We start from the raw sequence: 20971 nt of genomic DNA on the forward strand, positions 1-20971 counted from the left end.
GGTCAGAGTGACTTGCGTCTCTTTATCCAACCTTCTGTCATGAGCCGTGAACACACCGTAATGTTAGTTGTTGATGAGGTCTGTCCTGTGGTGGAGGAAGTCACTGTGATGTCACAGTGGGTTGGGCGGGGTCTGTTCACATTCTCCTCCCGTTAGTTGATGATGAGGTGGGTTTTTTGTTCTGTTTTGGAGCCCTCTACTTTTCTATATTTGATACTCTCTCACGATGCGGTTTTTGCTGCAGTGTGGATGAGTTCGCATTCGTAAATGGCTCCTCCATATGCTGGTGGTTTCGGGTGGGGCATTCCCACCACGTATTGAAATGTGACGACACACCACACAAGGCCCTGAGATCCGAAAAGCTTCAAATGCATTTTAAAAAAGAGACTTAATTTGTTGCTCAATGTTACCACGTCAGACGACATTGTTGGTTTTATCTAGGCAGTCTTCTTTCTCTGTAATATGCGATAGCTCCATTATCTTTGAAGAAAAATAAGAACTTGGCTCCTACTCATAGCCTCATTTCGAACAGAACTGTGGTATCTGGAGTGTGAAAACAATCTTCTCTGACCCCCAGTGTGACCACCGATATTGCCAAATCCCCCAGAACTGAAAAATTAAGGATAGAGATTTTAGATTATTGAAGATTGTTGTCACAGTTTACAAGTCCTCTGATATTTTCATGGGAACACTTGCGGTAAAAACAGACTTGCTCTCAAGCCTTCATCCTGCCTTTGTTTTTGCAGATTAACTCCCAATTTCCCGTAATTCCCGTCACAGACTTCGCTGTATTATTTTTACCTGCTGAGGACTCTGTGAGCGGAACATGTGCAAAGGAGCCTGGGAAAAGTCAGAGGTCAGGAAATGCGGATTGTCTCCGTGCCCCTGTAGGCTGGGGGCCAGAGTCCCAGCGATCGCCTGACCCGTCTTCAGGCCCCCGAAACTCTCCGCGTTTATGACTCCAGCTGCTGTCTTTCACTCAAACCGTCAGACCTGCAGATTAAGCTAACACGCACGCTAATGAAACGCCATGTTTACACAGTGTGCTACGAGCCTTCCTTCATGACCGTGTCTAAACTGTTATTTCAGCTGTAAGAACATCCAGGGCACACAGGGGACACCGGGACAAAGCCCTGCGAATCCTCACTGATCTCCACCCGACCGCCTGTTCCTTCAGCAGGAACCCTGTTTGTTCAGCAGGAACCCTGTTTCAGGCAGAGGAACTGTGTTTCAGACAGAGGAACCCTGTTTCAGGCAGAGGGACCCTGTTTCAGGCAGAGGAACCCTGTTTCAGGCAGAGGAACCATGTTTCAGACAGAGGAACCGTGTTTTAGACAGAGGAACCCTGTTTCAGGCAGAGGAACCATGTTTCAGACAGAGGAACCCTGTCTCAGGCAGAGGAACCCTGTTTCAGACAGAGGAACCCTGTTTCAGGCAGGGGAACCATGTTTCAGACCGAGGAGCCGTGTTAAAGACAGAGGAACCCTGTTTCAGACAGAGGAACCCTGTCTCAGGCAGAGGAACCCTGTTTCAGACAGAGGAACCCTGTTTCAGGCAGGGGAACCATGTTTCAGACCGAGGAGCCGTGTTAAAGACAGAGGAACCCTGTTTTTGACAGAGGAACCCTGTTTCAGGCAGAGGAACCCTGTTTCAGACAGAGGAACCCTGTTTCAGGCAGAGGAACCCTGTTTCAGACAGAGGAACCCTGTTTCAGGCAGAGGAACCCTGTTTCAGACAGAGGAACCCGACACACAGAATCTGAAAATGACAGAATTACACCATTCAGTAGGGAGCGAACCTGGGTCAAATCCGAGATTGTTTTAGATTCTAATACTTTTCTGTGCTCGATTGATCCTGCCTGGTGCACTTGAGCCAACCAAGAGGACCGGAAGGCGGGGTTTGCTCTTATTCCGAAAGTCTTTCCTAGGTGCCGATACACCAGACACGCTCAGTAAAGCACAGGAAACGTATCCAAATCAATGACGTGTCTGACCCAGGGGGAGAATAACACTGAGTCAGACACCTGAAAGGGGGGCGAGTCTCATGATCTGGATCGCTTCTCGCAGGCGTTTCTATGGCCCTGCTGGCCTCTGTTCGTGGGGAACGACAGCGATGTTTATGAGGATGCGCCCTGCAGCTAGTGTGACCAGCAGATAGCCCCAGATGGTTTCTGCGAGGTCAGGTGACCGGGACTGTTCAGTTTCCACACTCCCGCTCCATGCTGCTGCTGCTTCCATAGTTCCCGCTTTTAATCCGTTAAGATCTGAGATCATAACTCCACACGCATAATTTTCATATTTGTGAGCTTTTCGTGTCTTCCTGGAGCTTTCGGTTTGTGGTCCACACTGATCCGAGTTGAGCAATTGCAATTTTGGTAGACGTACGCATACTTTCGGGTCTAACTGCTATTTTTTCCAAGCTGTTTGTGAAACGATTTCCCACGTGACATGTGTTTTTTGCATAATTATCGGGTCACAACGCTGAATGTTAACACAGAGAGCTGACCACAGGAGGGGGACGGGGAGGGGGAATTGGGCTCTGGGGGGGTTTGGGACTTTAAAAAAGGACAGATAGTTTTCGGTACTAAAAGCAGGAAGAGAACGCTGATGTATGCGATGCTCATTCTAATGCTGATGGGACAGTCAGGGCCGCCAGCTGAAAGCTGCGGCCTTCTAGAACTCTGACGCCGAAAACATTCCAACAGGCCCATTCTTCTCTGTGAATGGTTGAAGGGGAGTGTTGGGACGGGAGTGCATGATGGGAGTCGCTGTTATTGCGTCGTTGGGAAGTCTGCGGATCACACTGATGTGTTTCCATCCGTTACTAATGCACAGGGACAGTCGCCAAGTCAGTCTGAATGAGCATGTGCACCCAGTGAGCACTTTGTTAGGTATTTATTAGACTTATTCTTTAGACTTATTAAGACTTCTGCTGCGGTAGCCTATCCTCTTGTTGACGTGTTGTGTGTTCAGAGATGCTCTTCTGCATACCACTGTTGTAATGTGTGGTTATTTGCTTTACTGTCACCTTCCTGTCAGCTTTGACCAGTCTGGGCCTTCTCCTCTGACCTCTCTCATTAACAAAGTGTTTTTGCTCACAGAACTGCTGCTCACTGGATGTTTTTTGTTTTTTCGCACCATTCTCTGCAAACTCTAGAGACTGTTGTATGTGAAAATCTCAGGAGATCAGCGGTTTCTGAGATACTCAAACCACCCTGCCTGCCACGAACAATCATAGTCACTTAGATCACATTTCTTCCCCATTCTGACATTTGGTCTGAAAAACAGCGGTACCTCTAGACCACGACTGCATGCTTTTATGCATTTAGTTGCTGCCACATGATTGGCTGATTAGACATTTTCATTAACATGCTGGTGTACATGTGTACCTAATAAAGTGCTCACAGTATATTTCCTGGTACAGGGCTTGCTCATGACTTTAGTTCACAGTGGGCTCTCTTTGGCCTGAATAAGAACTTTTTGCTCAAGGCCTGAGATAATGGAATATATCCATATTTGGAACTGTCTAATCTCTATATAACGTATCAAATGACAAAAAAACGTCTGGCCCTTGAAAAGGTGCCTTTCGGATACATGGGGTTATTTTGGTCTCCCCCCACCTTGGCTCCACTACATGTGAAATGTAATTTTGATCTTTGGAACCTAAGATGGCCGTCTGTGGGGAAAGATGGTGGGGGTAGAGCAATTCTGTTCCTGGAGGGCCGGTGTGTAATTGTAATTGGCTGTACACACCAACATTGGTTCCCTCGTAGATGAGATCGCAGTATAACGTTTTAATGTAGGGACACAAGAACAATTTCCGGCTGTCATTCGTGCGCTTATCATGAAATGTAGCTAAAATTTGAGATGGCATAATGTTAGGGCTAATTAAGTCATTAAAGCCAGCAGTTGGTATGACAGCCAGAAACAGATATGGCCCTTGTTGCCCGCCTGGTGTAGAGGGATGAATCAAAAGGCTTTTGCCATCATCAAAGCTCTGCTGTTGGACGGCGGTCAAACGGTTTCTAATTGGGACCTTTTCTGCTGTTTGAGTGCCCCTGTGACCTCACCTGGCAGGGGGTCCAATTGGAGAGCAGGAGCGTAGTTGAGTGGCAGTCACTCTGGGCCCGCCCCTCCCGGCCACGGAGCGACTGTGCGTTCTGGAACATTCTGTGCCAGGTGTATGTGTTTGTGTCGTGCACAGGTGGTAATTCAGTGCCACGGTGTTAAACGAGTTAAACCATCATCGAAACACTGCGGTAACCCCAAAACGCGTGCGCTGTAGGGGGTGGGAGTATTGCATGTCGACACCCCCCCCCCCCCCCACCCACCCCCTACAGTCATTCCCTTTATATCCTCCATCCCTCCTCCCGTTTGCACGCCAGACGGTGAACACCGTTTCAGGAGAAGGTGAAGACGTTAGTGCCTCTCACGGGGAATGCAAAGCAGTCGGCTTTCTTTGTGACGTTTCAGAAGCTCTGCTGTTTCACCGTGATCTGTCAGAAGCGTTGGGCTTTTACTGTGACATGCAGCAATCTGTGCTGTTCTGTTGTGATGTGTCGCGAGCTCTGCCGGTTCTGTTGTGACATATAACAAGACTTTTATTTTGATATAGCATAAGCTACGGTGCATTACTGTGATATACAACAAAATGTAGTCTTTAACTGTGATGTATCACAAGCTCGGGGGCCTTCAGTGTGATATACTACACGCTGTGGTGTTTTATTGTGACGCATCATAATCTTTGAGCTTTTACTGTGACATATAACAAGCTACGGTGCTTTTTTACTGTGATGTCTCGCAAGCTACGGAGCTGTTTTTACCGCTATACATCACAAATTATAGTCTTTCATTGTGATATATCACAAGCTTTGGGCTTTTACTTTGATATTCAACAAGTTATGGTGTGTTATTGTGATACATCACAAGCCCTAGGCCTTTGCCGCAATACCGCTTGGTGTTTCACTGCGATATATCATAATCGTTGCTCTTTCGCTGTGACCTATAACCAGCTATGGTGTTACTGTGTTGTTTTGCAGGCTGTGGAGTTTTACTGAGACATGTCACAGGCCGTAATGTTTTGCTGTGGTGTATGTTATGGTGCAGAATGAGGAGACGTAGTGTGGTATTTTACAGCGCTGTGTAACACGCCGTGGAGGTTTTTTTCTCTTGTTAAATATGTAAATATGGCTTTGGCAGAAGGAGGCCGTGGGATGTTGCGTTCTGGCTGAATCGTGGTTATTTTGGTGTCTTTCGGAGCCTACCCCGTACCCTGCTTATCAGGGTCCCCAGGTCTGTGGGCGGCAGGGCGGGGCAAGGCGGGCGGAGCCTCGGACGGGTGCGTGTGAACAGTGATAAATTAGTGCTGGCTCCGCTCTCCTCTTCCATGTAACCCTAAACCCCAACCCTGCTGCTGCGCCTCTCTCTCTCTCTCTCTCCCTCTCTCTCTCTGTCTCTCTCTCTCTCTCTCCCTCTCTATCTCTGTCTCTCTCTCTCTCTCTCTCTCTCCCTCACTCTCTCTCTCTCTCTCTCTCCCTCTCTATCTCTGTCTCTCTCTCTCTATCTCTCTCCCTCTCTCTCTCTATCTCTCTCTCACTCTCTCTCCTTCTATCTCTCACTCTCTCTCCCTCTCTCTCTCTCCCTCTCCCTCTCCCTCTCCCTCTCTATCTCTGTCTCTCTCTCTCTCCCTCACTCTCTCTCTCTATCTCTCTCCCTCTCTCTATCTCTCTCTCTCCTTCTATCTCTCACTCTCTCTCTATCTCTCTCTGTCTCACTCTCTCTCCTTCTATCTCTCACTCTCTCTCCTTCTATCTCTCTCTCCCTGCTGCTGCTGATAAAAAATTAAAAATAAGACTTACACAAGACTAAATGCTGTGTTGCTTTGCAATGTACTGTTGCAGTGTGTCGAAAGGCTCCCGGTTTTCCAGTGGTCCTGCCTTGGACGCTGTCTTGTGTTCAGTGTGTGTCACAGTGCCCCTCTCCTGACCTGAATATGGTGGGCTTAGTCTGTTCTGTACCCCTCTGTGTCCTGCTCCGTACCCCCCTCATACCCGAATCTCCCCTCTCCCCCAGGGTCCCCCGTGTGCAGTAGGACAGGAGCCCACCCCCGTCAGCAGACATGTCCAAGAAGAGTGATCCACGGGACATCGATGAGGATGCCATCCTCCGGAGCCTCACCGCCGAGGAGCTGGAGCAGCTGGAGAGCGAGCTCGCCGAGATGGACCCAGAGGTAGGAAAGTGGGGGGATGTGTCGCTAACCAGGCCTCAGTGTAGGCCGCATTCTCACTGCACTGCACACTATATACCACCCGGCTGCCCAGCCCTGCTCCTGGAGATCTACCGTCCTGTAGGTTTTCACTCCAACCCTAACAAAGCACACCTCATTCAACAACTATAGGTCTTCTTGAGCTACTATTTAATGGAATCAGGTGCGCCAATTTAGGGTTAAAAGGAAAACCTACACGACGGTAGATCTCCAGGTTTTTTCTAATCAAATTGTAACCACATATTTCACAGCTTACAGTAGAGCAGAGTTAAACCATGCTCAGTGGACTCACATACAGTAACCCTGGAAAGCACAAACATAATGAATGAATTAGTAACTAAGTAACAGTAATTAAAACAAGGCCTCCTCTCTCCTCTCCTGCTCTATGAACCCCTCTCTCTCTCTCTCTCTCTCTCTCTCTCTCTGTCTCCCTCCCCCCCTCTCTCTCTCTCTCTCTCTCTCTCCCTCCCTCCCCCTCTCTCTCTCTCTCTCTCTCCCTCCCCCTCTCTCTCTCTCTCTCTCTCTCTCCCCCCCCCTCTCTCTCGCTCTCTGTCTCTCTCTCTCTCTCTCTCCCTCCCCCTCTCTCTCTCTCTCTCTCTCTCTCTCTCCCCCCCCTCTCTCTCTCTCTCTCTCTCTCCCTCCCTCTCCCTCTCTCTCTCTCTCTCTCTCTCTCGATCCAAGCCGAGACTCATTCCCTCAGTGGATTTTGATAGGGCCTCCCCCTTAAATTACAGCTGTTTGGTCCCCTCGGCTGTATCGCCTTGCGTTTATAATTAGCCGCGCAGATGCCTCCGCCCCCGTCAGATCTGCGGCCTTGGCGCTGTAACCGCGGAGACGAGTGATCCACTCAACGTTCCGTACGGAATGCTGCGGACCGCGACGCCATCACGCGTGTACGCGATTCAAATATGACTTTGGGAATACGGGAGTTTTTTTGGGGAGCAATATGGCGGTAAGCCATTGATTTTTTCCCGGGCTGAGGTAGTCTCAGAGTGGTATTGAGAGGTGCTTTCCTGTGATGATGTGATCTCGGCACGGTGTCTGGAAGAGACGGACGCACAATGAAAGTTGGAGGCATTGATTTGTCTTCCATTATCTCCTTCTAGAGAAAGAGATTGAGGAAATGAAAGAGAAATTTCCGACCACGAGGAGATGCATTGCTGGTGGATTCCCAGCATCAGAATAAACAGGAAACACTTAGATTTTATTCCTCTATCGCTATTGGAGACATGCAGTCCAAGTATAATAAATAAAAATAATAAATAAATTATAAGTATAATAAAACTGATTAAAGTGCACATGACATGATCATTATCACATTTCCAGATATTATTGACTTTGGTCATTTGGATGCCAGTAACATCTAACGAGGTGTGTGGTTTAGACACACTGGGTGGGATACAGTGCTGAAGGATGAATTGATGGGTAGTTGGAAAAGTATTGTTTGTGTCACAAATGGTGGATGGGGTTTATGTCATTGAACTGCTCCTCTGTCCAGCATATGGTTAAAGCAGTCAGGTAGAGAGCAAGCCTGGGTCAGGTTGGCTCGTGAGTGGACGTGGGCCAAATACGACTTTGTTTTGGATTGTTTTGGATTAAAATACTTCTCTACACTCTACACTTTACAGAGCCTGTCTGGTGTATCGTGCAAACCCCCGCCCCCCACACCTTCCCCCCTTGTTGTTCGCTCGGTTGGCTAAATTCCAGCAGACAAGATCATTTGAGCACAGAAGCATTTGAATCCAAAACAATTGTGTATTTGCCTCCAGCCACTCACGAGCCGATCGGACCCGAGATTGCTTTCTACCCGATTGCTTACACCACAGCTATGAACTCCACCCACCTTTCGTGACGTAGACAATACTTTTCCAACCGCCCACCGATTCCTCCTTCAGCAGTCTAGCGTAACCTCCCCCCCCCCCCCCCCCCCCATCTCCCCTCCCGTATCCCAGAACGAAGGGCTCCCGGCGGGATTGCGGCAGCGCGACCAGACCAAGAAGACGCCCACGGGGGCGTACGACCGCGACGCCCTGATGGGGCACCTGGAGAAGGAGGCTCTGGAGCACGAGGACCGGGCCGACCTGGTGCCCTTCACCGGGGAGAAGAAAGGTGACCTTCAGCCTCCGGGCGAGACCAAGAGCGCCTGAAACCGTCTCCCGGCAACCGCCTGTACACAGGCACAGACACGGTGTCATGTAAAAACTAGACTGTCCATATTTCTTTTGCTATGTTTTTTTTTTTCTTTTTTTCTAAGCGTATTTTGAGAGTTGCGACCCAGCTCTGTCTTCTTACTGTCCGTGTCTCAGGAGTGAACGGCTAATAAAGTTGGTTCAAAAAACCACCCCCCCGGTCTTTCGGAAGAGACGTTACGAACCGGCTCACTGTGGTCATTAAACGTTACAAAAACAAAATAGGAGTTTCCCTCCCCTAAGTCTCCTGGCTAAAATTCCCAACCTGGCTGTGTCAATCAGCCCATATAATCTTCCCTCATTTTAATTGGGTTGATAATTCCACCCCTCCCCGCCTCAGCCGGTGAGTGTTCTGACACAAAATGGCCGCCGCACACCACCCAGGAGGGTGCAGCACATTGGTGGACATTGAGGCCAGTTTAGCCCCCCTTTGCTGTAAAGTGTAACGTATCATGTGATGAATGAGGTACATAACACGTAGGGCTATATGATGAAATGGAAAAAAAAACAAAGACAAAGACAAACACAACAAAACGATGTGATTCATTTCTTTGATTTTGGTGAGCAGAAAATGGTGGCTTGGTTGATACGCCCTCTCCCCACCGCCAAACCCACTAAGACCACTAACCACTCCCCCTCACTGTTAGCTAGAGTAATAATCTGATATTGGACTTTTATTTACTGACATAGGAAAACCAGGCAATGATATTTTATACTTGTGTACAAAGATGGATGTATTGGACTGGACTGCAGTCTTGCAGTGATGATGTCACACGCTCAGTCACCATAGTAACCCTGTGATAGACACTTCTTCACAAGCACAGAAGCTAACATAATTGTTGTGGATTCAAATTCTCTTGGATTATTCTCTGTCCTCGACTGATCTGGCCTGGCGCTACTGAGCCGACCGAGAGGGCCCAGAAGGCCAGGTTTGCTCTTCTTCAGAGGTTTCAATACACCAGACCAGTCTGGGAATCCTAACCCATGACGTATTAGACCCAGCTCTGTCCCCAGTCGGTGGCCAGTCCTTATCGGGGTGCAGGGTGAACCCAGAAAGTGCAGTTGTGGTGAAAAACAAGGTGGGCGAGGGGGGGGGGCGAGGGGGGGGCTGGGGTTATATTTAACCTTCCCCTCTCAACAGGGGAGAGAGGCTGGCGGTCGTTGCCGCGGCGATGGAGTTTCTCTCGTCCGTGCGGCGCTCTGAAATTCAGCGCAGCTGAGAGATTTTTGGCAGGGGGACGGGTCAGGACCTCACGTACCCCCCCCCCCCCTTAATCTTCTCATCCGTCCTCTAATGAACGAAGGATGTTTGGCACCAGACCCCCCCCCCCCCCCCCCCCGCCATAGAGGGCATGTGCGTGACCTGGCCTTGCTACAGGAACAAGAGAGGCTGAGGAATCACTGGACGTGCCCAAACCCCCCCCTCCCCACCCTCTTACGCCCCCGACGGCCTTTCCCGGGGTGCGGAGTTTATGTGACATTGCTACAGTGTCAGGACTTGTCTTGTGGCGCAGGACGTGCTACTGTGCTAGTCGTGTAGCCGAGTTCAGAGACGGATGCTTGCTGGTGAATATCCGCTACATGCCGCAGCAATTAGAGGGCAGTTTGGTTTCCCTGTCCGGGGACCACGGTGTCTCGCTCAGAGGGATAGTCATGTCACTTCCACAGCCCTGCTGGAACAGAAAAACAGCTCAAGCTATGTTTTTGAAAGGGCCGCTCGCTTGTTGAAGAGCTACCAGCTCAGACAAGCTACCAGCACTAGCTGGTTTGACCAGCTCATACCCTGCTAGACCAGCTTCATGACCAGCTTGGTTGACCAGCTCATACCGAGCTAGACCAGCTTTATGACCAGCCTGGTTGACCAGCTCATACCGAGCTAGACCAGCTTAATGACCAGCTTGACCGGCTCAATTTTCAAGCTGGTCAAAGCTGGCATAGCTGTATTTCACCGCAGGGGGGAGCTGCCAGTAGGGTCCGTGTGGTGGAGCTATCCCTGTTACACTTGGGGAGATAAACAAATGGCGGACATTTTGATCGATTTCGACAGCAGCCATAATTCTCTGTGCCTCTCCCTCCCTTGATGGCTTAATATGAGCGAGACTTGGGGAGTACAGTACTTGGGAAATTGGCAACTAGGGGGTGGTGTTCCCTCAGGGCCAACCTGGAAGCCATTGCTGTGATGGGGACACTGAACTGTAGAAGGTTCTGCCATTTCAACGAGACCTTAAACCACGGACCCGACTCATTGCGGTCGAGAAAGCTCTGGTGGCACTTGTCGCAAAGTGTAGGGCGTTCCCCGAGTTCTTGGGTAAATTCTTGTCCTGGCTGTTCACCTGGTCAACAATTCCCTCCATCCTCACCTCAGCTAACATGCACTGTGCGTTCCTGTGCAAAATGGCTGCCTTGCATCACCCAGGTTGGCGGATGTGGTGACCTCAGTTTTGAGGAAAGATTGTATGACGTTCTCAAATATGAGAATGAGAATGTGTTGGTGTGCACATTGCTGATAATGACATTTTTTAAGAAGGTACTGAATTTTTTGAGTAATTGTAGTCATTGTAGTTGAACTACTTCCAGTGTGAAGTAATTGGCAGTTTGTACAACTGTGCTTTCAGAGTAGCTTTCCCCAACACTGTGCTCAAGACATTGATGGGTAATTATTATTCTTGCCGTAATTCTGCCATAAAATCCCAAGCATATTCCTGTGTAATTCCGCATTACATAGTCTTTAACTGCTGAAAAACAGACACAACAACCTTCATATTTTCACACGTAAAATGTGAGCACTGACAACTGACTCTTGGCAAAAAGCACGCTCAGATTTTTGCAGCGGATTCTCTAATTGACTGAAATCTGCATGGCAAATTCTCCCATATCATCTTGCCGTCTGTTTCTGAAATCCTGCCCGGGGTTTGAAACCCGAATAAGCATATCATTTTGTAATATAACCTTTGGAGATCTTTGCACATACAGTACAGCACGGCTGTTGCGATGCTGTCTCTGAAACGTATCGACCTGTTTATGGTCTGGAAACAGGGCCTTGTTTGGCCACACACCAGCTCCTGCACACATCAATGCTCCACGACACGTCAGACAGGAATGACATACCTTCTGTACGTCTGGACGAGTAGGCAGATTCTGTTTGATTGGCAGAGGTTCTGTGGTCAGGCTTGTTTCGTGGGGGTGGTGCTGGTAGTAAATGGCTGCTTCTGTCACTGGAATCTCGAAACTGCTTGGTTTTTAGAAACATTTAATAATACAGGTATAGCATATTCATCCTTCATCCAAAGTGCTGTACAATTGATACTTCTCATTCACACAAACATTCATACACCAACGGCGATTGGCTGCCATGCAAGGCACCAACCAGCTCATCAGGAGCATTTGGGGGTTGGGTGTCTTGCTCAGGGACACTTCGACACACCCAGGGTGGGATCGAACCGGCAACCCTCCAACTGCCAGATGACTGCTCTTACCACCTGAGCCACGATGCCCCAGATTCTTGATCATAAACTGTCCCTGGAAAATTAGACAGCGCCACGCAGAACCTAACAATGCGGAGCCCTGCTAGTGGCAGTAACTACTCACGTTCACCCTCAGTGTTAACCCTACCATGGATATGGGATAAACGTGTGTGTGTGTGTGTGTGTGTCCACAGGGAAGGCGTTTGTCCCTAAGGCCGGAGCGGGGCAGATCCCCATCCATGAGCAGATCACTCTGGAGCCCGAACTGGAGGAGGCGCTGAAGAACGCCACGGACGCAGAGATGTGTGACATCGCAGGTACCTGGCCCCGCCCCCTTCCCTCACCCCGCCCCCTTCCTTCACCCCGCCCCCTTCTTTTGGCCCCTCCCACTCAGTGTAGGGCCTCCCCCTCTCCATGTGTCTGTTCCTTTAGCCCCTCCCACCTCCCTAAAAAAAGGAATCTCTTTAGCCACTCCCACTTTGCATAGCCCCTCCCAATGCTCTGTGGGTAGCTCCTCCTCTTCCCTTGGCCCCTCCTACTCCATATAGCCCCTCCCCTCTCCCTGCACGTTGCCCCTCCCATTTGGAACACAGCGTAAGTGTAAGCCTCCAGTGTTGGGTGGCTGTCTTCCTCTGTGGTGGAGGACTCCACTGTGTTCTCCTGTCTTCTTCAAAATTCCTTTTTTTAGTCAGACTGTCCAACCCCTCACCCCTCCACCCTCTACCCCTCTGCCCTCTCTCCCTCTATCCCCACCCCCCCTGCCCTGTGTTCTCATTGACGGCTCTTGTTACTCTAAATGGAAGTTTTGGGCTGTCTCGTGTAAATCTGTTCCTGTTTGATCTGGGCCCAGGGTTGTGGAAGATGTCGGTCAGTAGATTTGCGGTGTCCTCTGGATTACTAGCCTCAGGTGGAGCCAGAACAGGCTTTTAAACCCTCCCGTGAAAGGCCTCTACGGTCTTAACTCCTGCTCTGCTCCCTAAGAGTCATCTTCTCTCACCATTTATGGTCATCCTGAAACAAGAGCTTCAGCCTCACTGCTTTATTACGTGGTCCATATACATTTCACTGGATATTGAGCCTAGCATTAGGTCCAACTGTGATGTCACTCCTCCGTTGCGGTTGCCTTGGCAACTGGAATTCTGCCCCCCCCCCCCCCAACCCGCACACCTGACTAGAACTGTCCCGGTGACCCGGGTTGTTGCTATGGAGACGGCATCGGGGATCCAGAGACTCTCTGGTTTTGGGAATCGCGGGGGGAAGAAGGGCCAGGACCGGAGCGGGCCAATTCGCATGCGTGCGTTTCACTCCTCTCATGTGACACTGCGGATTAGCCGGTCCGAACGTCTCGCTGAAGTTTGCGGGTTCTGGACCGGGCCCAGAGGGGAGATGTCGGACTCCAGTAGGCTGTGTAATTCTTTTGTTAGGTCCGGCATTTTGGCAGCGGTTCTGTTGACAGAACGGGCGAGCCAGCGGGGGAATCTGGCATGGACATAGACACTCCTTTCTTTCCCTCTTTTCTTTTCAAAAGAAAAGAAAAAGAACAAATAGTCCTATAAATAGAACCGAAAAACTGTCAGATTTTTTGTTTGGCGCCCAAAAGCAGCCGTAATACTTTCCGTAAGCGACTTTTCTCAAAGCCGGGTTATTAGCGGAACAGATTTCAGGTTCCTGTCTCTCTCTCTCTCTCTTTTTTCATGTCAGTCTTTCTTTCATTCTTTCTCTCTGTCCCTCGATCCCCCACTCCCCCTAAAGGGGCTTTCCTGATTTTGGGGCAGTTCACTTTTTTTGTATTTTTCTTTTTTTTAGAGCAGAATGCTTAGAGAGGACTGCTGCCCTCTTCTGTCCATTTTCACTGGCATTGCCGCAAAGCATTGTGGGACGATATTATATATTTGAGGCAGCCAGGGGTCACAAAGCAGGATTAGTGATTTAGCTGAATAACTGCACTGAGTAAAACCCACAGAGCAGGATTACTGAGTTAGCTGGATAACTGCACTGAGTAAAACCCACAGAGCAGGATTAGTGATTTAGCTGAATAACTGCACTGAGTAAACCCCACAAAGCAGGATTACTGAGTTAGCTGGATAACTGCACTGAGTAAAACCCACAGAGCAGGATTACTGAGTTAGCTGGATAACTGCACTGAGTAAAACCCACAGAGCAGGATTACTGAGTTAGCTGGATAACTGCACTGAGTAAAACCCACAGAGCAGGATTACTGAGTTAGCTGGATAACTGCACTGAGTAAATCCCACAAAGCAGGATTACTAAATTAGCTGGATAACTGCACTGAGTAAAACTCACAAAGCAGGATTACTGAGCTAGCCGGATAACTCACTGAGTGAAACACACAAAGCAGGATTACTGAGTTAGCTGGATAACTCACTGAGTAAAACCCACAAAGCAGGATTCCTGAGTTAGCTGGATAACTCACTGAGTAAAACCCACAGAGCAGGATTACTGAGTTAGCTGGATAACTGCACTGCAATTGCAACTATCTCATGTATTCATATTGAGAATTCAAGTTTTATTTATTTTACTAAATAAGACAATAAGACATTTTTGCTAAAATAAGACAAAAATATTGCCAATGAGTTGGACTCATTTCAAGATTTGCCAAGTGGGGCAGGAAAATTAAACTTGTCAAGCAAGCAGTCAATTAAAAAATGCTAATATTTTGTACTTGAGAAAAAAAAACGAGATCTTAAGACTTACTACAAGACTGGACCGCTTGCTCAGGCAGTCTCTTTCAGCAGCGCTGTGATTTATTAACAGTAGACCGGGGCTGTGACCCCCACGGTCCCGCAGAGGGGACCTGTCCCGGACGGGTGACTTCCTCCGGTCCCGAGGGGCGGCGCTCTTAACTCGAAATGTGGCCGTAAAAGTTTATCACCTGTGCAAGCGGCCCTTCTCAAAATGTCCGCCCGTGCTGAGCAACGACCGGGGCGCGGGTGGCGGGTGTTCACTCAGCGTGGCGGTCACGTGACGTTAATCCCAGGCGTCTGATTGGATGAGCCTCCCCAGATAGACCCCCTCCAGGGCAGACAGTAGTGATGCTGCGATCACATGATGAGGAGATTGGTCCAATCATATGCAGATATTATCTTCATTTGACAGCCCAGGGGTACGCTCAACAAATATGATGATGAGAATGATGATGATTATTATTATTATTTATTCGATATGTTTCATAACAGTCCATCGCAGGTTTAAAGGTGTAGATGTTTAGATGCTCTTGCATGTGAAGCAGAGACTGATCTGCTACCTGTAGCCAGGAATGACTCCAGGAATGACTGACGGCACCAGAGTTTCACCACTGTTCTTCTCTTGTGTTGGCAGCCATCTTGGGAATGTACACGTTGATGAGTAACAAGCAGTACTACGACGCTTTGGGCTTGGAAGGCAGGATCGCCAACACCGAGGGCATTAACAGTGAGTATCTACCCCCCAGCCCCACACTGGGGCAATAACAGAGAGTATCAACCCTCCCCAGTCCAACACTGGAGCAATAACAGTCAGTATCTACCCTCCGCAGTTCAACACTGGGGCAATAACAGTGAGTATCTACCCTCCCTAGTTCAACACTGGGGCAATAACAGTGAATATCTACCCTCCCCATTTCAAAACTGGGGCAATAACAGCGAGTATCTACCCTCCCCAGTCCAACACTGGAGCAATAACAGTCAATATCTACCCTCCCCAGTTCAACACTGGGGCATTAACAGTGAGTATCTACCCTCTCCAGTTCAACACTGGGGCAATAATAGTATCTACCCTCCCCAGTTCAACACTGGGGCAATAACAATCAGTATCTACCCCCCAGTCCCACACCGAGGGCATTAACAGTGAGTTTCTACCCCCCAGTCCAACACTGGGGCAATAACAGTCAGTATCTACCCTCCCCCCATTTTCTGTTGTCGGCTAAACTTTAAAAATTATGAATCCGGAAAATTGTTCTATTTTTGACCCTGTTTGGCAACATGGCACAGCTTCAGTAGGTCAGGGGCAGAGACATCACTGGTGAAGGTTGAGACGATATGATGGTTCCTGCTCAGACAGAGGGGGGGCGTTCGTTCCCAAACAGCCTTTAATTATACACGCGAGGTCAGCCATTAGACAGGGACTCAATCAGACATTTACTCCAGATAATGACCAGCTATCGATCGACCGATGAATAAAACATGACGATGAGCTTGGCAGGCCCAGAGATGAGATCTGTGCTGATCTCATTGAAGCATTCGCACTTTGATATAACAGGACTTTCTCATTGGTTGAAACATACCATATGGTGGGGGTTATTTTATTGTATGAATTAGACTTGCAGCAGATGACGACTGTATACAAACCTGGATTTTGTAGGTTTGGCAGAGGGCCTAGTGCATGGATCATCAACTCAAATCCCGCCATTTCTTTAAAAAACCCACTCACCAAACCACAAACGAATACCTGAAAACATATCAATAAGTGAAAAATGTTAAAAATAAGTTTTTTAAAAATCCATTCAAAACACAGAGTGAAAAATCATTGAGTTTAGAAGAAGCCATTTTGAGCAAATATAGAGGACATCCTGACCAATAGGGGCCATTTTGACACCCCAGGTTCCGTACCCGCTGGGCTATAGCTCTGCGGCAGTCTGCCACAGTTGCTGTGGCAACCTGAGGATTGACAGCGGTGTGTGTGCGTGTGTGTGTGTGTGTGCATATGTGTGTGTGTGTGTGTGTGTGTGTGTGTGCGTGTGTGTGTGTGCGTGTGTGTGTCCCGCGCAGGCGTGGTGAAGCCCGACACGTACCCCACCTTCCCGGACGAGCCCCCGAACCCCACCAACGTGGAGCAGACCCTGGAGCGGATCCAGGACGACGACCGCAGCCTGACCGACGTCAACCTCAACAACATCAAGGTACCGCCGCCCTTGAGCAAGGCCCTTAACCCTGCATTGCTCCAGGGGAGGATTGTCTCCTGCTTAGTCTAATCAACTGTATGTCGCTCTGGATAACAGCGTCTGCCAAATGCCATTAATGTGATGTAATGTACTGTGATGTAATAATGTAATGTAATTTAACTACAGTTCCAGTTCCATGTGACTTCCGTGTCTTTTTTTGAGCGAATTCTTTGAGAAATATCGAGGTTAGATATTAAGGTAGAAAAACAGATGTCTGTCTGACTGCGGTCTTCAGATCTTTTGGAAATATTGCCGCTAAAAAGTGATCTCCCCGCCCCTCTCTTCAGGACATTCCCATCCCGACGCTGAAGGAGATCTTCTCCGCCATGGCGAACAACACCAGCGTGACCTCCCTCAGCATCGCCGCCACCCGTAGCAACGACCCCGTCGCCATGGTGAGCGGCCTCGCCACAGACCGCCATCTTCTTTTCCCTCGAGAGCAAAATACAGGAACATACAGGTCCATTATAAACACAATACAGGTCCATACAGGCCATTATAACCACAATACAGGTCCATACAGGCCATTATAAACACAATACAGGTCCATACAGGTCCATTATAAACACAATACAGGTCCATCCAGGTCCATTATAAACACAATACAGGAACATACAGGTCCATTATAAACACAATACAGGTCCATACAGGCCATTATAACCACAATACAGGTCCATACAGGCCATTATAAACACAATACAGGTCCATACAGGTCCATTATAAACACAATACAGGTCCATCCAGGTCCATTATAAACACAATACAGGAACATACAGGTCCATTATAAACACAATACAGGTCCATACAGGTCCATTATAAACACAATACAGGAACATACAGGTCCATTATGAACATAATACAGGTCCATACAGGTCCATTATAAACACAATACAGGTCCATACAGGTCCATTATAAACACAATACAGGTCCATACAGGTCCATTATAAACACAATACAGGAACATATAGGTCCATTATAAACAAAATACAGGTCCATACAGGTCCATTATAAACAAAATACAGGAACATACAGGTCCATTATGAACATAATACAGGTCCATACAGGTCCATTATAAACACAATACAGGAACATACAGGTCCATTATAAACAAAATACAGGACCATACAGGTCCATTATAAACAAAATACAGGACCATACAGGTCCATTATAAACAAAATACAGGACCATACAGGTCCATTATAAACAAAATACAGGTCCATACAGGTCCATTATAAACAAAATACAGGAACATACAGGTCCATTATAAACAAAATACAGGACCATACAGGTCCATTATAAACAAAATACAGGACCATACAGGTCCATTATAAACAAAATACAGGTCCATACAGGTCCATTATAAACAAAATACAGGAACATACAGGTCCATTATAAACAAAATACAGGACCATACAGGTCCATTATAAACAAAATACAGGTCCATACAGGTCCATTATAAACAAAATACAGGAACATACAGGTCCATTATGAACATAATACAGGTCCTTACAGCTTAATTAATAATACAGGTGCACACAGATTAATTAATTTATAATCAATTCTAACAAAATTAACCTGTATGCAACGGCTAGTGTCAAGCCTTTGAAGAGTAAGGTTTTTTTTTCCAAATGTTTTTTCAACAATCCAAGTCAGTGTTCTGGAACTGCTGTCCCTTATTGTGTCACTTCCTGTCCCACCCCCCAGGCTGCAGCTGAGATGCTTCAGGTAAACACGACTCTGAGGAGCCTGAACATCGAGTCGAACTTCATCACTGGGGAGGGCATGCTGGCCATCGTCAAGGCAATGGCTGAGAACACAACCCTTAACGAGATCAAGATCGACAACCAGGTTAGAACCTAATAAAAGTACACGTTAATGACAGAGGGAATTTGAGATCAGTTGTTGGATATTTTTGTGGAACTAAATCAGTAATTTCGCTGAATAATACTTTCTAGATTTCAACCATTGGAAGGGCAGTGTTTTGCTTTGGAGGGTCAGAGTCTTTTGACTGGTCAGTAATTCAGTGCAGTCAGTGATTAACCGCACATAGCAGCTCCACCCACAATAAGTCTCAAGCCAGGTCTGAAACCTCCTAGCCTGTGATGGACATTACATTTATAGAATATCTTGCAGACCTAACTTCCTCATCCAGTGTACTCAGTATACTCAATAGTAGGTAAGTGTAGGTTTGTTCCCCCTGGCCTTGCGGTCTCACTCTGACCCTTTAACCTCCGCGCACAGAGGCAGAGGCTGGGAGACTCGGTGGAAATGGAGATCGCCGCCATGCTGGAGAACCACCCGAGCATCGTTAAGATCGGCTACCACTTCACCCAGCAGGGCCCACGAGCTCGAGCTGCCATCGCCATCACCCGCAACAACGACCTCCGTGAGTTCTGCTCCGTCAACAACAACTACAACTACAACAACAATAACAACAACTACAACTACTACAACAGCAATAACAACAACTACAACCACTACTACAACAGCAATAACAACAACTACAACTACTACAACAACAGCAATAACAACAACTACACCTACTACAACAACAGCAATAACAACTACAACAACAGCAATAACAACAAACAACAACTACAACAACAGCAATGACAACAAACAACAACTACTACAACAGCAATAACAACAAACAACAACTACAGCAATAGCAACAAACAACAACTACTACAACAGCAATAACAACAAACAACAACTACAACTACAACTACAACAGCAATAACAACAAACAACAACTACTACGACAGCAATAACAATAAACCACACGAACAACAACAACTACAACAGAAATAACAACAAACAACATCTACAACAACAGCAATAACAACAAGAACAACAATTACTACAACAGCAGCAATAACAATAAACAACAATACCAACAACAGCAATAACAACAAACAAGAACAATTAACAACACAAAGTACAACAGCAACAATAACAAACAACAATACACCAACAATAATAATAATAACAACAAACAACAATAATCGCAAAAACTATAATAATAATAATAACTAATTTTGTTTTTGTGTCTTACAGTTCGTCAGAACAGAGTAAGATGAGAGACTCCTCCCCCTAGTGGCCCGCCAGCCCTACCCAAAATGCCCCTGTGCCTTGCTACTGATGCCCAACTGCAACCCCCCAGAGAGAGAGAGAGAACCTCGTCCTCGGCAGGCGTCTGTGGTGCCCACCAAAACCGTGGGCCGCATCCCTCTCGTGTGCCTTTTGCTCTATGGCTAACCTTGTCTGTGTCTCCCTCTACCTGTCAGGAATCTCATTTCATAAACTGCACATCGCTATAGCTAGCCACTGCCTTCCTGCATTTCGTTCTGCAGGAAACCCCATATTCCTCTTTGTGTAGATCCATTCATTTCATGTGTTACATTGGGGGTGAAGTGTTCCCCCCCACCCACCCCCCGCCCCCCAATCCAACAAAGGACTTAATGAATAATCTCAAAGCAGTGCTCCGGATACTGACAGAAGTGCTGTGTTCTGTAAATAATTTGAATAAAAATGTTTACATTCTTTGTGCTGCATATGTGGGCTTCTTGCATGTTCTTGACTGTACATGGACGGCATTTATGTTGCGATTTTATCCAGAGCGCTTTACAGTTAATGTCTCTCATTCACCTGTTCACACATGCGCTCACACACCAATGGCATATAGGCTGCAAGGCACCAGCCAGAGCATTTGGGGGTTAGGTGTCTTGCTCAGAGACACTTCGACACACCCAGCGCGGGATCAAACTGGCAACCCTCCGACTGCCTCTTGAGCTAGAGTAATGTCACCCTGCTCTCAGTACGTGACTGTGGGAAAAAAGCGTTAAAGGTCTGTGATTCGCTGATTCATTATTTTCCACTGGATGGCCATGTTCTTGCCATCTCCTCTGCACAAGTAGAGTTTATTAGTGCTGTGTGAGTCTCTATGACACTTCTCAGCTTCCTCACTGCACAACAGTCTGTCTTAACAACTGTCTTATAATGAGACATAAAATCTTTTTTTCTCTCTCTCCAGTAGAAAATATTCGCTTTTTTTTTCAGTTACTGTTTGCTTTCTTACCCCATTGGCAAATATTGAAAGGTGTCAAACTGTTTCA

The 20971-nt window shown here is 47.6% G+C and overlaps 1 protein-coding gene across 2 annotated transcripts in view; it reads left to right on the forward strand.

Annotated features, from left to right (window-relative positions):
* LOC133136637 (tropomodulin-4-like) overlaps nt 1-20401 on the forward strand; it is a 22386-nt gene extending 1985 nt beyond the window's left edge. The window contains exons 1-10 of one of the 2 annotated variants that reach the window (XM_061254280.1): nt 4364-4409; nt 6072-6228; nt 8217-8373; nt 12112-12234; nt 15257-15349; nt 16684-16814; nt 17144-17251; nt 18561-18704; nt 19098-19242; nt 19914-20401. In XM_061254280.1, the coding sequence (XP_061110264.1) occupies nt 6118-6228; nt 8217-8373; nt 12112-12234; nt 15257-15349; nt 16684-16814; nt 17144-17251; nt 18561-18704; nt 19098-19242; nt 19914-19936 (1035 nt within the window). In that variant the 5' untranslated portion in view covers nt 4364-4409; nt 6072-6117 and the 3' untranslated portion in view covers nt 19937-20401. Of the gene's footprint in view, nt 1-4363; nt 4410-6071; nt 6229-8216; nt 8374-12111; nt 12235-15256; nt 15350-16683; nt 16815-17143; nt 17252-18560; nt 18705-19097; nt 19243-19913 lie in introns of those variants that run through there. The other variant, XM_061254281.1, reaches the window with a different exon arrangement.
* The last annotated feature ends 570 nt before the right edge of the window (nt 20402-20971 follow it).

Source organism: Conger conger, chromosome 9, assembly GCF_963514075.1.
Source record: "Conger conger chromosome 9, fConCon1.1, whole genome shotgun sequence".
In the NCBI taxonomy this organism is placed as follows: domain Eukaryota; kingdom Metazoa; phylum Chordata; class Actinopteri; order Anguilliformes; family Congridae; genus Conger; species Conger conger.